Consider the following 14,930-nt stretch of genomic DNA (forward strand, 5'->3'; position numbering starts at 1 on the left):
ACAAGTGAGTCTGAGGTTCAGAATATTGACTACCTGCCTCTGTAAACCCTGTTTCATCCTATGTCCCACTGGACCCTAGGCTCAATAAGGGGTCAGAATTAGAATGTAAACCTTCCTTCATGATTCCCAAAGATAACATACAATGTGCCTAGCACAAGGCCAGATGCATTTTTGACACTTCATATATTCAAGTTTACTCCTCTTCTCTCTCTTTACAAGTTATCTAAAATGTAGGTGCATAATTTTAGCTTGTTTCTTCTCCATCTTTAATTAAATATTCAAATGTTACTTAAGCTTTCCCCTGGGTCTTTTCTTAGGGATCATATCCTTCTGCTTGCAATTGGTTGGCATAATCCGTTTTCAATTTCTGTTTTGAAAATCTCCCTGTACTTCCTCCTCCTGTCATACCATCGTTCATGCTTTTGGTCCCTCTTGTAATTATTTCAGTTAATCATCACACAATGTAAACTGAATGCATTGAGAGGATGTTGTAAATATGTAATTTATAGCATAAAAAATTCCAAAATAAAAACCAACATGCCTGGAAGGAACCCTGGGGTCAAAGGAAAAGGGCAGTGTTCAGTAATACACACAGTATGAGTAAGGCTTTTTAAAATGAAGTCAGTATTTTTCCCTGGATATTTTTCCATAGTTTTTTTCCCAGCTTTTGGGACTTTTTAAAAAAATGTGTTTTATACCAAAATATTGTGAATTTTTTTTTGTTTCTAAATGCTAATGAAGTGTGAACTGACTTCTCTTACGAAAAAGCAAATGAGGAAGCTAAAATAAAAGTCTTTGGAAACTGATTTAAAGGAAAAAGACATTCTAGAGCCAGCATTGCAGCAAAGCCTTCTTTGTGAGTGTGTGAGAAGCTGTAATAATGTAATCTGAAATAAAACACAAAAATTCCTGGAAATGAAAATGGAAATTACTCACATCAAGCACTCACAACAGCACAACAGGCTCTATAGCTCTAATGAATCTAAAATGGAAAGATATCAGAGGTGTAGATTAGTGTCATTGATCAACAGGATGAGTGTGAGCCAGCAGCCCACGGTTAATTCTCACTTGGATATCACTCAGAAAGATACTCTGAAGAACTTTCTGGTATGTCTAGCAACTGGGGGATAATAACTCTCTATTAGTCAAAAGTCAACACAGCAAAGAGATGAATAATGTGCTCTGGGTGTACCATTCTCTCTTCTCATTCTAAATGCGTTTTGTTTACCTGGCAAAGGAGAGCTTTCTTTACTTTCCCAGAATACCTTTTCTTTTAGGGGACAACTATTTGTAGAAATTGCAAGAATCTGGATGTGGAGAAGCCATTAGCTACCTGTGGGTGACAGAATGCATTTGCACATTAGGAACAGGCAGAAAACCCAATCAACTGACATTCTTTGTCTAGATTAAAAAAACAAACAAACAAACAAAAAACTAGGCCAGATACAGCCAATAGATTTCAGATGCCAACTTAGTTTGATTGGCTGTAGCCTCCTGGAGTGCTAGGCTGAGAGGGATTGTGAGCATGAGTCAGTTTAGAGAGAAAGAATTGCAGGAAGGATTAGGCAGGGGCGTGTGAGAGGGGCGAGGGATAAAGAGAGCTGATGAAGAAGAGTATGTGTTGATTAATTGCCATTTCCTTCAGTCAAGCACAAAGAGCAAGAGGCCGTGACTCATCTTCTAGTCCGGGAGGATGAGCACTTTGCATAGGTACTGCAGAAAAGAATCCCACTTTGCAGAACTAGTAAGGAGCAACCAAGCATGCAGCTTTGGGAAACTGCAGCATTAATTATAGAGTGAATAGCAACATGGAAAGCAGATGTAAGAATGCCGGAGTTCCCATGACTGAGATATAAATGTTTATGCCAGTACAGAGTTGTTCTCCAGTATTCGTATAGTAATGAAAATAACTAGAGTATTTTAGGGCATTAATAGTAATAGAAATATGAATGAAATCGTGCTATTGCCTTATAGATTGTCTTCCTTCATTTGGGATGCTATAGCAAAATATCATAAACTGTATGGTTCATAAATAACAGAAATTTATTGCTCACAGTCCTGGAGGCTGGAAAGTCCAAGAACAAGGCACCAACAGATTTGGTGTCTAGTGAGGACCTGCTTTCTGGTTCACAAACGGCACCTTCTAATTTTGTCCTTGTGTGGTGGAAGGGGCAAGAAAGCTTTTTAAGGCTGCTTTTACTAATCTCATTCATGAGAACTTTGTCGTCATGGCCTCATCACCTCCTGAAGGCCCTTCCTCCTAATACCATCACCTTGGGGGTTAGGATTTTCAGCATATGAATGGAAGGGGGTGAACATAAGCATTTCGACCATAGGACATATGCATTTGTCCTGATTATAAAGCAGTTTTTTACATGCCTGTCTTAAATCCCCACAAGAACCACATGAGGCTTAAAGAGTTTAGTGGCATTCTAAGTAGTATAATCTACTGTTAAAATGTTAGAAAAGAGACCAGCTTGTACATTCTGATGTTAGATCTTGTGTTCTTTAGATTGCATTGGAGAATGTCCTATACCATATACACATATGGTGTGTAGTGTATAACATGATGTTTTGATATACTGTATGTATATAGTAATGATTACTATAGTGAAGAGTTCTAAGTGTAGGTTTTGCCATTGTGTAGTGTTCTGGCATTTCAAATTACTGAAATAACTGATACCAGTTATTTGGCTTCAAAAATATTTATCCTAATCAGGGAAGAGATTAGTTTAAATGTCAGTGCACAAGACATTAAATCCTCAACATCCTTACTAATTAAAGATGCCTTTCTCAGATTTCTTGCTCTATTAGCACCTTAAAAAGGTTCCAGACTTGGTAAAACTCACCCCTTTTAATACAGTGTAATGAAAATGACAACTTAATGTGAAAAAGAAATTCGGATTAAAGTAATCGAATAAAAATTAATGTTCTTATTGATACTTATTCAAAGAATAACTTAATAAACCATAATTTGAAGGACAGGATCAACTTAGCAAACATAGCATTATTTTTTGGAGGATAAGCAGAGAGAAAAGTACAAGAGTAATTTAATTTTTAGTGAATATGGATGATACACAGAGATTGAAGAATGGAATATACACATTTGGGATAATCAGAGGAAACATAAGAAATAAGCTAAAATATTGGCAGTAGCTGATGTAAGATGATTCTAGCTTTCTCTTGTTTCTATTATTATCTACTTACCAACTTTCTTTGTTTTCTACATTATGTCTATATTCTATAAGACATGCATGTTGTGCTCTTTGTAGGTATGATATCATGAATCTGCAGTACACTGAAGCTAATCGCTATGACTATGTGCACGTTGGAACCTGGCATGAAGGAGTGCTGAACATTGATGATTACAAAATCCAGATGAACAAGAGTGGAGTGGTGCGGTCTGTGTGCAGTGAGCCTTGCTTAAAGGGCCAGATTAAGGTAAACCACAACTGCATTCTTGCATGGTATCTGTGAGGAGGTTGGCTGCCTGGACATTAGTAAAGAACAACACAGACAATTTTAAAAACATGACTGTCCAGAAAGGGTGTGCCAGGCTTACGATTTTGGCTCTTGAGTTTAGGTAAAACTTGAAAAGACAAAGATTAGGAAACAGAGTGAGTAAACTCTTAGAATATTTGCATAGTCTTTACTTGAATCACAATGATGGGCTGGAATCTTTAACACAATCTAGGCAGGAAACGGATGAGTAATCAAATTTTAAAAATCAAAAACAGAAGTAAATGTGAAAACCAAAGCCAATAATAGTGCTTAGTCGTAGTTCTAGCTATTGTTAAAGAAAGCAGAAGCTGAACAATGCTAAATAAGCAAATAACTAAAATACCAGAAGTTGAAATAGGGTAACACAGATTGCTTATCATTTTCCATTTCTCTACCAAGTCCTTTGATTCTTTTGAAACTGGCATTTTTTTCTACAGAAGACAGCGCCCCCACTTTCTAACTATTTTCAGGAGCTATTTGGAGGGTGGGGTGGGGCAAGTGAGTAACTATGACATCAGTATATACAGAAAATGACAACAAACAAGCATCAAATCCTTGGCGGGGTGTGCTAAAGAGGCTTCTTGATGAAGAAAGCATGGAGGCAACACTCTCTGTATCCCAGGCTATTTAAAACCAAACTGGGTGATGCACTAGGAAATGGAGCATAGGGGAGGGATTGTGAATGGCAGGGTATGGATTAGATGACCTAATAGGTCTTTCCCATCCCTAATTTTCTGTGATTCATCTTGAGGCACAGACAGGCTGTCATGTAAATGTCTCACAGCACAGCTGGAGCTGGGGTAGATCAGGCGTGAGGCTCTGGCTCCCGCCATGCTGACATGCTACCATACCATTCTTTGCTTGGGAGCTGCAAAAACACCCATGTAGGAGAGATGCTCTGATAAGTTCACTGAAGGGTCCCCGGGGCAAGAATCTAGTCATATAATGCTAAGTTTAGACAGAGGCTGGACATGCTTTATCTCAACTGACTAAAGAAAATGCAGGATCTGCAACCTGTGACATCTTTTGGCAGCTGAGAAGAGCTATCCTGGTAGACTCAAATTCTCAGTCGCTCCAGCCACTTGGACAAAGAAACAAACTTCCGAGATGAATCATCCTAGTTTTAAGTATCTTGTGCCTTCTCTGCAGAAGTTATATTAAAAATATTTGATAGTTGTTATGACAACCAGTCCATCAGCATAGACTCCATTCTCATGCTGTGACACGGTACTGGAGGCCTCATGCCATGGCTATGGTAAATCTTTGAGTTGGTGGATCATGGGAAGATTTGGCCAATGTGCCCTATGTGGCTGGGGTCAAGTGGGGGATTCAGGAGACATGGAGACACTGCTAGCTTCCAAGCAGTGCAGAAGTATTTCAGTAGTCTAAGAATGTGTAAAAGTAGTATGTATGGGCTGATTCCTGTCTAGGTGGAATATTTCCACATGAGGCTGCTGATGATATAAGGTATGTTCTCTGAAATCCAGAGGCCTCACATTTCTCCTTGCCTGTTATCATGAGATGCCAGACCAAGGCATTCTGGTTGCATCATCTTTTCTGGATAGTGGGAAAAAACAGGATTATCTGTGGACTGAAGTCATAAGTTGGGGAGAGGACAGAGGCTCTGAGCACATGCACTTCTGCCACCCAAAGGATGTCACATGTTGGCTCAGGCTGCCTCTCCAGTGTGGGTGTAGCATTGAGTCTATTGTGCAGACAATTACTGGGAAACAGTTTTTGGAACTGCAAAGTTCAGTTTTGCAGGTTATATGGAAAAAATAAAACCTGGCAGGAGAAAACAAATTGTTGCAAGGATTTGCTGTCCTCAAGCTCCCTTTCACAATTCCTTACTGTTATTCTGACTGCCAGGTGGCCATGAATGGGTGCTCACATACCACGTGTGCTCCCCTTTACACCTTCCAGAGGAGAGGCTTTTGTTCTCCCCAATTCAGGGGCAAGGCTGTCCGCATATGTCCCTGCACCTAGACACTGAAGTATTTCTGCCATCATGTTTGAGCTATGCCCATGCGTGTTATCGAAGGAGATCCCAGAAGTTGTTGCTGAGCCATTACAGAGCATTCACTATAAATGCAAAGCTCCTGAGGGCCAATTTTAGAAAATTGTGTACCCTGCAGAAGGAAAATATGCGTGCTCTCAATACCAACCTGGAGTGGAGGTGAGGGGGGGATGTTTGTTTTGTTTCTCATAAGCACCTTGGGAGGTATGGAAACAAATGAAATTTGAGTCCTATTTACCAAATAATATTATGCACATTCTAACATCACTAATTTGCCACCTACCAGGCCCAGGATGCATACAGCCAGATCAGTAGCCACTGTCAAGATATAAGAGAAACAGGCAGCTTGCAAGGTGATTGTAGGACATACACTTCTATTAACTGTGAAATACAGCCTTTAGGAAAGGGTTATTTTAAATATCAAATCCATTTAAACTGCTAAAATAATAATTTGATGTCTTTTCTGATAACCCACAGAACTTTCTTATGATCATTTCCTTTGAAGTAGTCAAAAATCCAGTTTTCTTATGTTATTGATATTTAGAATTATAAACATATCTTATAAATATAATATCTCATGGAAGAAGAGAAAAATTTTTGTCATACCACAAACACAGGTGAATAAAATAATACTTTTTATTGTTGTGTGTAACCTTAGGGTCCAGTCAGGAAAAAAAGCCCATGTCAGATGGTTTACTAGGGGAAATTTAATAGAAGAAAATGGTTACAAAAGTAAAATGGGGTACTGAGGCAACTCAAAGGTGACCAATAGCAGCATCTACTCCCACTCCAGAGCTAGAGGGACCCAAGGAAACCTCACAGCTACTACCTCTGAGCTATCCCTGAAGTGGGAGAGTGAGGGCACCCTGGTTTTTCTCTTCTCCTTCTCTTCTGCCTCCCATTAGTTGCTCCTATTTTACCAAACCCATCCAGAAGACAGCTGGCAAGAGATCCTAGAAAATGTAGTTCAAAAGTATCTTAGCTCAGGTTCCCTTGAACTCTACCAACTATGCAAGGATTAATTGCTAATACATTAATGGAAGATTCAATCCTAGAGAAACAAGAATAAGGGGGAAAGGGAAGTGAGATATGGAAGGATGGGGGAATGCAAAACAAACAAAGCAAGGTGACACGTTATTGAGCAGGAGATTGCTTCACTGAGCATAACTAATCACGTGGCCTCAAGAGGTCACTGGATAGGCTACTCAGACTATTGGAGGAAGGATGGGAGAGGAATGAATGTGTTCACTTCATCCTATTTTCTGCTTCCTGTGGCCAAAGTTTATGCTCACAGGAAGTTACAGGCAGCTACTGAGGAAGCCAGAGCCCAGGACTTGTAACACAACACTTCTTCAGATTCTGAAAGCAATGTGAGGAGTGAGAGTCTAGGTGGGTCTCCTATGGTCTGGCCTGGGTCCTGCTATGGTGAGTCCAACAGGGGCAGTTCTGGAGCCCAGAGCCTACTCAAAGAGAGGGAGAGACAGCTAGAGATAACAGAATATGAAGGAGCAGTGGTCGAGACTGCAGTAGCAGTCATAACAGCAATGTCTAGAACTCTCCGAGTGCTGATAGCCAAGGGCCCAAGACACAAGTGCAGCCAAAGAGAGTCTGGGGCAACAGATAAAATCTGAACAGTGTTATGCAAGCAAACATCAGGGGCCTTTTGTGTGTGCTGATCTCACATACAGAACCCACTGCTGTTTTCCTTGCTCTAGTGAAGGACAGGAAAGGGGTAGAAAGGGGAAGAAAGGTAAAGGAAAAGAAAGTGCTGGAAAGGAGAAGGGAAGTAATGGAGATCAGGGACTAACATTGGTCATGTATGTTCATAAGCAAGTATAATAGATGCTTTACAGACATCATTTCAATTACTCCTTAAAAGGACCCTTTTAAAGCAGGTATTATCATCCCCCCATTTTATAGACGAGGGAATCTGAGACCCAGAGGGATTGAGTCACTTGCCCCTAAGCTCTCTCAGCTAGAAAGTGCCAAAGCTGGGCTTGGAGCCAGCTCAAAGCTGTTATCATCCCACGGACACATGTTGTTCAACTATCTTCCATTATATGAACTGGCACATTTCCTTCAAATGCATATTTCAATTTCTAAGCCTTATTTTTTCAATAGCTCACAATAAAATCATAAGTAATAATCCACTTTTAAAATGCCGAGGGAACAGAATCCAGAATTCAGCAAGCAATATTTGTGAAGGAGGCTGGAAGAGTTTAATAGAGACTGAGACATTGACAGAGAAGTGAGGGAAAGGATACAGAAGATTGATTTCACTGGCCTCCTGTTTTTTCTTCCCCTCTCTCCTCTCTCTGCTCTCTTCTCCTGCTTTCTTTTTCCTCTTAAGTTTATATTTGAATTCTTTTCTCCAAGATGTTGGTTTTGGGTTGGGAGGTTGGGGTAAGAGAGTAGAGGTAACCTTACCTCTTCTTATCATCACCCAGCCAATCATGACAGAATTCTGGAGATATCAGGTGAATGTGGCATACCTCATAAATGTTTCTCTTCATTTACACATGCCCTATTGTTGTATAGTAAAGTGGCACCTTATTTATATAGAACAAAGTCCACTTACACATATCTTACACACTGTAGACTTTAGAATTAACTGTTTTCATTTATGAGATAAGACATTTCGGCCGGGTGCGGTGGCTCACGCTTGTAATCCTGGCACTTGGGGAGGCCGAGACGGGCAGATCACCAGGTCAGGAGATCGAGACCATCCTGGCTAACATGGTGAAACCCCATCTCTACTGAAAATACAAAAAGTTAGCCGGGCGTGGTGGTGGGCGCCTGTAGTCCCAGCTACTCAGGAGGCTGAGACAGGAGAATGGCATGAACCTGGGAGGCGGAGCTTGCAGTGAGCTGAGATAGCGCTTAGGCGACTGAGCGAGACTCCGTCTCCAGAAAAAAAAAAAAAAGACATTTCATCTGATTTGTTGGAATTATCTACTAGAGACATAAAATTTTCGTCTTAAAAGGCATTAGAAATGTGGCCCTAAGAAAAGAAGACTGCTTAATTTAAACCTCTGGCGTGCTCCTTGCTCAATTTTAGCTTCTTATATGACTGATTTTTTTCCATGGGTGAGCAAAGAGGCCAAAGAGCAGATTCATTGAGAATCAAAGCAAGGGGAACATGATCATTCTCATTACGACCTAAGATACCCTTAAAAATGGATGGAACTAGGAGAGTCCACTAAGAAACCATTTATATTTGGCTGGAATTGGAACATTAAATGTGCTGCATTTCTGCTGCATTTCTGCTGCAAGCATTATTAAATAATACTTCTACAGGAGTTCGTATCTGGCTTTTCCTGTTATTAGGTATAGCTACTTGAGAGAAATTGCCAGTGGAGAAAACTTATAATTTCTAATAATAATTTATAATTTCTTATAACTTATAATTTCTAATAATTTTAAAAAATAAAATTGCTTATATTAATTTTCAGATTGACACCTTTCAACATAGGCCATTGATTAAAATGTAGCCAAGTTATGTTCGGTCATGTCTCTTCAAGCCTCTGCAGACATTGGGGTTAGGGTCTCAGATTCCAGAGCATTTGTCATCATCAGCAACCTAAGATCCTTCCTTAGCTCCCGTATTTTAATATCATTTCCCTCTTCCTCTGTACATTTTCCTGCTATTCAAAGAGCTCTCTACATTTACAGTTGCTTAGTTAGCCTAGCTTCTGCATTACTGGGTAAAGATGCTGTTTATCTGGAAGTTTGGATACCCGTTCTTGACCACAATAGTCAAGCAATTAGTACAACCCTACCTTTCCTTATAATAAGAAAAGGAATGCGATAAGGTGAAAGTTGATACTCTAGAACATAATATAAAATCTATGTGTATGTGTCTATGTATGTGTATGTATGTATACATATGTGTGGGTATATTATTAATATATTTCTACTATGTGTAATCAGTCCTTCCTGTTGCTTTATACAGAAACAGCTACATAAAATAGAGGTGTTCTCAGCTATTTAAATAGATGATGTCCTCAAGGAGAAAAACAACTTTAATAATGTGATAGATGAAACTTGTATTCTATGGAAATCAGCTAGATGAACTTTGAAAAGCCTTATCATTCCACTTTGCAGTGATCAAAACATTGCAACATGTTTGTCCAAATTTAGGATAACAAAAATATGCTGTAACACCATTTCCTGATAAGAGCTACCACTCAAAAGATATTGCCCCTCTGATCTCACTGGCAGTGGTTGGAAGGTTGAGGAAATGGGAACCTAAAAAGGCAGGGGAAAATGAGGTTGGGAAGAGGATAGATGACACATCTGCTTCCACCTTTCCTGTTCTCACATTGAATCCAAGTAGCTCATCTGCTGATTTGCTTCTAGGTCACATTGTAAATCATGCTGGGTTGATGATTTTATACTCAATTTTTCCATCTGCAATTGCTCCAAGTTCCGAGTTTAAAGTGTGTCACATTGTGGCTGTATTTCCTTTCACCTCTAGCTATTTATTTTTGTTTTTAGGGGCTACGCCATAGAATATATAAATAGTTTCTTTCTCCTCCAGTGCATGTGCTTCAAAATTGCTTGTATGCATTTGCTTTCCTCCACGACAGTGTGAGGAGGAATTTTGTCTTGAATGTGATAGCAAGAGAATTGTTTAGACCGAAATCTACCTCAAGTAAATTATCCTATTCTGCAAACAATCATCACTATCTGATTACTACCTGATTGGCACTGGCATATCATGACCCTGTCCCCATGACCCACTCCAGCCAGCCCAGCTGGCTATAGCTTAATGAGATTATTCCTTTTTCTTTAACTATTTCATGCCTACTAACGTGGATTATCTTTGAACACTTTTCACGTCTGTAATGAGTATTTTTATTCTTGTCCAGCTGTGTCTTAAAATTTTGACCAAGTTTTATGGTACATGTGCGCAATGTGCCATAAAACCTAAAGTATAATAATAATAATAATAATAATAAAAGAAAAAAAATAAAAAATAAAAATAAAAAAGAATTAAAAAAAAAAAATTTTGACCAAGTTAATGAATACCTCTCTTTTGTTCTCATTTTGAAACATAAAAGAAAATATTAAAGAATAGTACAATAATTACTCACATATCCACCAATCTCATTCAAGAATTAGAAATCTTTTACCATGTCATGCCTCTCTCTCTCTGTCTCTCTTTCTCCCTCTTCTATTTTTTTTGGAACCATTTAAAAGGTAAAAATATCATCAAATTTTATACCTTAATACCTCAGCTTACATCTTCTAATAAGGACAATTCTCATATAATTGTCAAACCAACTAAGAAAGTTAACAATAACATCTTCAGCCATAACTGTCACATCCACCCCAGCTTTTTTCCCTCTTTGTGAATCAAAACAAACTAACCATCTAAATCATATAGTTAATGTAACCATTTTGGCGTCCAGTAAAACAATGATTCAGTTCCTCCACTGTGTAATGTCTTCTCAATTCTACTACAAAATGGCAAGTTCTGAGTACAAATTGCCCACAGGCATATCAAAGAATCCTGTACTTGAGAAGTCTATAATTATGTAATGATAAGATCTGCCTGTGCTACTAAAATTTTGAAAAGGAATTGAAGCCCAAACATTGTCTTTAGTGTCTTACTGTGAATGTAAAAAAAAATGAAATTACTATACTATCTTTGAATGAGGGGGAAACTTTGCAAACACAGTCATAGTGAAAAATTCCATGGAAATATCATTAATTTATCCACAACCACTATGAGTAATGCCCACACCTTCACCACTCCCACTCTGACCTATATCTGTGCTGTTCTCTTGGTCACTGAACTTTTTTGTTATTACCTCAGATCCAGCCCCTTCGTCACTTTCAGGGACAGATCCCCATGGAGAAATGCTGTGAATCATGGGCTATTGGGCAGAACAGGGGACACAGCAAGGCTGACATATCTTTGGTGGCAGTGACGTAAGTGAGCCACATTTAATTTTTTAAGTAGACATTTATTGAAGTATAATATACACACAGAAAAGTAGCGGAGGACAGCACAAGTTTGAAAATGCAGGGTACTCAACCTACCTAGCCTTGCTCTAGCTGTCCCCTCAGCCTAGTACACTCTTTCACCAGATAGCTACGCCCTTTCCCTCCCTCAAGATTTTACTCAAATGGCACCATCTTAGTGGTACCTTACCTGACCACCATATGCAAAATGGCAACCCCGTATTTCAGGTGTCTTCCTATCAGGACGAGGTCCAGAGTGAGTCAGGCACCTATGGTACAGACTTCAAGGAGGCAGTCACTCTCAAGGTCCTGCAAGCTGGGTGAGGACTCGCACGTCCCTGAGGGAGAAAGTCTCTTTAAATTTGGTCCCTAGACATTTCCCTTGCCTCATCTTGGTTTCTCCCCTATGACCTATTCCTCTTTCTTGCTTTAGTTTTTCCAAAGCCTTTTTTTCTAGAATGACAGCTCCTCAAAGGTAGGGATATTATGTTTTGTTCACTGATTATTTTGAGCTTTGATACAGTGCCTGACACATTGTATGTAGGCTAGGCAATCAAATGAATATTTCAAATGAATGAATGAATGAGTCAATGAATGACTGAATAAATATGCTCTCCATAGGCATTTTTATTGACACATAATAATGGTACATATTTATGGGGTACACATGATATTTTAAAACATGCATACAATATGTAATGATCAAATCTGGGTCAGTGGGATATCCATCTCCTCAAATATTTATCATTTCTTTGTGTTAGGAATATTCCAAATGTTCTCTTCTAGCCATTTTAAAATATACAGTAAATTATTGTTAACTATAGTCCCCCTGTTGTGCTATCAAACACTAGCATTTATTTTTTCTAACTAACTGTATTTTTATACGCATTAACCAGTCTTTCTTCATTCACCCCTCTCCTTTCGCCTTCCCAGCCTCAGGTAATCAGCATTCTATTTTCTACCTCCATGAGACCAACTTTTAAAACTCCCACATATGAGTAAGAACATGCGACATATTTCTTTCTGTGCTTTGCTTATTTAACATGATGTCCTCCAGGCTCATTCATGTTTCTGCAAATAACAGGATTTCATATACCTATTGGTCATATGTATATCTTCTTTTGAGATATGTCTATTTAGGTTTTTTTCCCCATTTTTAAAATCAGGTTATTTGTTTTCTTGCCCTTGAGTTGTTTGAGTTATTTACATATTCTGGTTATTAATCTGTTGTTGGATGGATAGTTTGCAAATATTTTTGCCCATCCTGTAGGTTGTCTCTTCACTCTTAATTGTTTCCTTTGCTGTGAAGGAGCTTTTTAGCTTGATATAATCTCATTTGTCTATTTTTGCTTTTGTTGCCTGTGCTTTTGAGGTTTTATCCAGAAAATCTTTGCCGAGACCAATGTCTTGAAATGTTTCCCCATTATTTTTCTCTAGTAGTTTCATAGTTTCAGCTCTGACATTTAAGTCTCTAATCCATTTTGAATTTACTTTTGCATATAGTGAGAAATAGGGGTTTAGTTTTTTCTTCTTCTGCATATGAATATCCATATTTTCCTAGCACCATTTATTAGAGACTGTCCTTCCCCCAGTGTATTTTCTCGGAGTCTTTGTAGAAAATAAGATGGTTGTAAATATGTGAACTCATTTCTGGACTCTCTCTTCTGTTCCACTGGCCTATGTGTCTGTTTTTATGCCAGAATCATGCTGCTTTAATTAACTACCTGTGTAGTATATTTTGAAGTCAGATAGTGTGATGCCTCCAGCTTTGTTCTTTTGCTCAAGATTGTTTGGTTATTAGGATTCTTTTGTGGTTCCATGAGAATTTTAGGATTTTTTTCTGTTTTTATTTTTTTACTTTTGTTTTAGCTTCCCAGAGGGTACAAAGTTTTTTACATGGATAAATTGCATGCCACTGAGGTTTGGTGTAGGGATGATCCAGTGGCCCAGTTAGAGAGCTAGTACCAGACAGGAAGTTTTTCAACCCATGGCCCCCATAGTAGTAGTCCCCAGTGTCTGTTGTTGCCAACTTCATGTCCATGTTTACCGAGTGTGTAGCTCCTGCTTATAAATGAGAACCTGCAGTGTTTGCAAGTTTTCTATTCCTGAATTAGTTTGCTTAGGATGATGGCCTCCAGCTACGTCTGTGTTGCTGCAAAGGACATGATTTTTCTTTTTTATTGCTGTGTAGTATTTTACGGTGTATATGTACCTCATTTTTCTTTATCCAGTCCACCATTGATGGGCATCTAGCTTGATTCTATGTTTTTGCTATTGTGAATAGTGCCATGATGAACACATGAATACATGTGTCTTCTGTGAAGATTGCTATTGGTATTTTGATAAGGATTGCATTAAATCTGTAGATCACTTTGGGTAGTATAGACATTTAAACTATCTTATTTCTTCCAAGCATGAACATGGAATATCTTTTCATTGTTTTTTGTCCTCTTCAATTTCTTTCATCAGTGTGTTATAGTTTTGATTGTAAAAATATTTTATCTCTTTGGTTAAATTTATTTATAGGTATTTTTTGTAGCTACTTTAAATGAAAAATGCTTTTTTATTTCTTCTTCAGATTGTTCACTATTGGCATATAGACATGCAACTAATATTTGTATGTTGATGTTGCATCCTGCAAATTTCCTGAATTCATTTATCAGTTTCTACAGTTTTTTGGGGGGAGGGTAGAATCTTTAGATTTTTCTAAATAGATTATTATGTCATCTGCAAACAAGTTCAATTTGACTTCTTCCTTTCCAATTTGGATTCCCTTTATTACTTTCTCTTGCCTAATTTCTCTGGCTAGAACTTCCAGTACCATGTTGAATAAAGATGGTGACAGTGGGCAACATTACCTTATTCTATATCTTAGAAGAAAAGGATTTCAATTTTTCCCTGTTCAGTAAAATGTCAGCTGTGGGTTTGTTCATATATGGCCTTATTATGTTGACAGACATTTCTTATATAACTAATTTGTCGAGAATTTTTATTATTAAGTGATGTTGAATTTTATCAAATACTTTTTCTGCATCTATTGAAATGATCATATCGTTTTTGTTCTTCATTATGTTGATGTGGTATTAAACCATCCTTGAATCCCTGAGATAAATCCCAGTGGATTGTCGTTAAAAATCTTTTTGATGTACTGTGGAATTTGGTTTGCCAGTATTTTGTTGAGGATTTTTGCATTTATGTTTGTCAGGGATATTGGCTTGTAGCTTTCTTTTTTGTTGTGTCCTTGTGTGGTTTTTGTATCAGGATAATGACGGCTTTGTAGAATGAATTTGGAAGAATTCACTTCTCTTCAATTTTTTGGAATAGTTTGAGAATAATTAGTACTGGTCTTCTTTAAAAGTCCAGTAGAATTCAGCAGTAAATTCATCTGATCCAGGACTTTTCTTTGTTGAGAGATTTTTATTACTGATTCAATCTTTTTACC

General features: G+C 38.2%; 1 protein-coding gene across 3 annotated transcripts in view; it reads left to right on the plus strand.

Annotated features, from left to right (window-relative positions):
• Nucleotides 1-14,930, plus strand: part of GRM1 (glutamate metabotropic receptor 1) — a 420,592-nt gene that overhangs the window by 336,995 nt on the left and 68,667 nt on the right. For all 3 annotated transcript variants that reach the window (XM_024248538.3, XM_024248540.3, XM_054558275.2), the window contains exon 6: nt 3,273-3,441. In XM_024248538.3, the coding sequence (XP_024104306.2) occupies nt 3,273-3,441 (169 nt within the window). The remainder of the gene's footprint in view (nt 1-3,272; nt 3,442-14,930) is intronic.

This window comes from Pongo abelii, chromosome 5, assembly GCF_028885655.2.
Source record: "Pongo abelii isolate AG06213 chromosome 5, NHGRI_mPonAbe1-v2.0_pri, whole genome shotgun sequence".
In the NCBI taxonomy this organism is placed as follows: Eukaryota; Metazoa; Chordata; class Mammalia; order Primates; family Hominidae; genus Pongo; species Pongo abelii.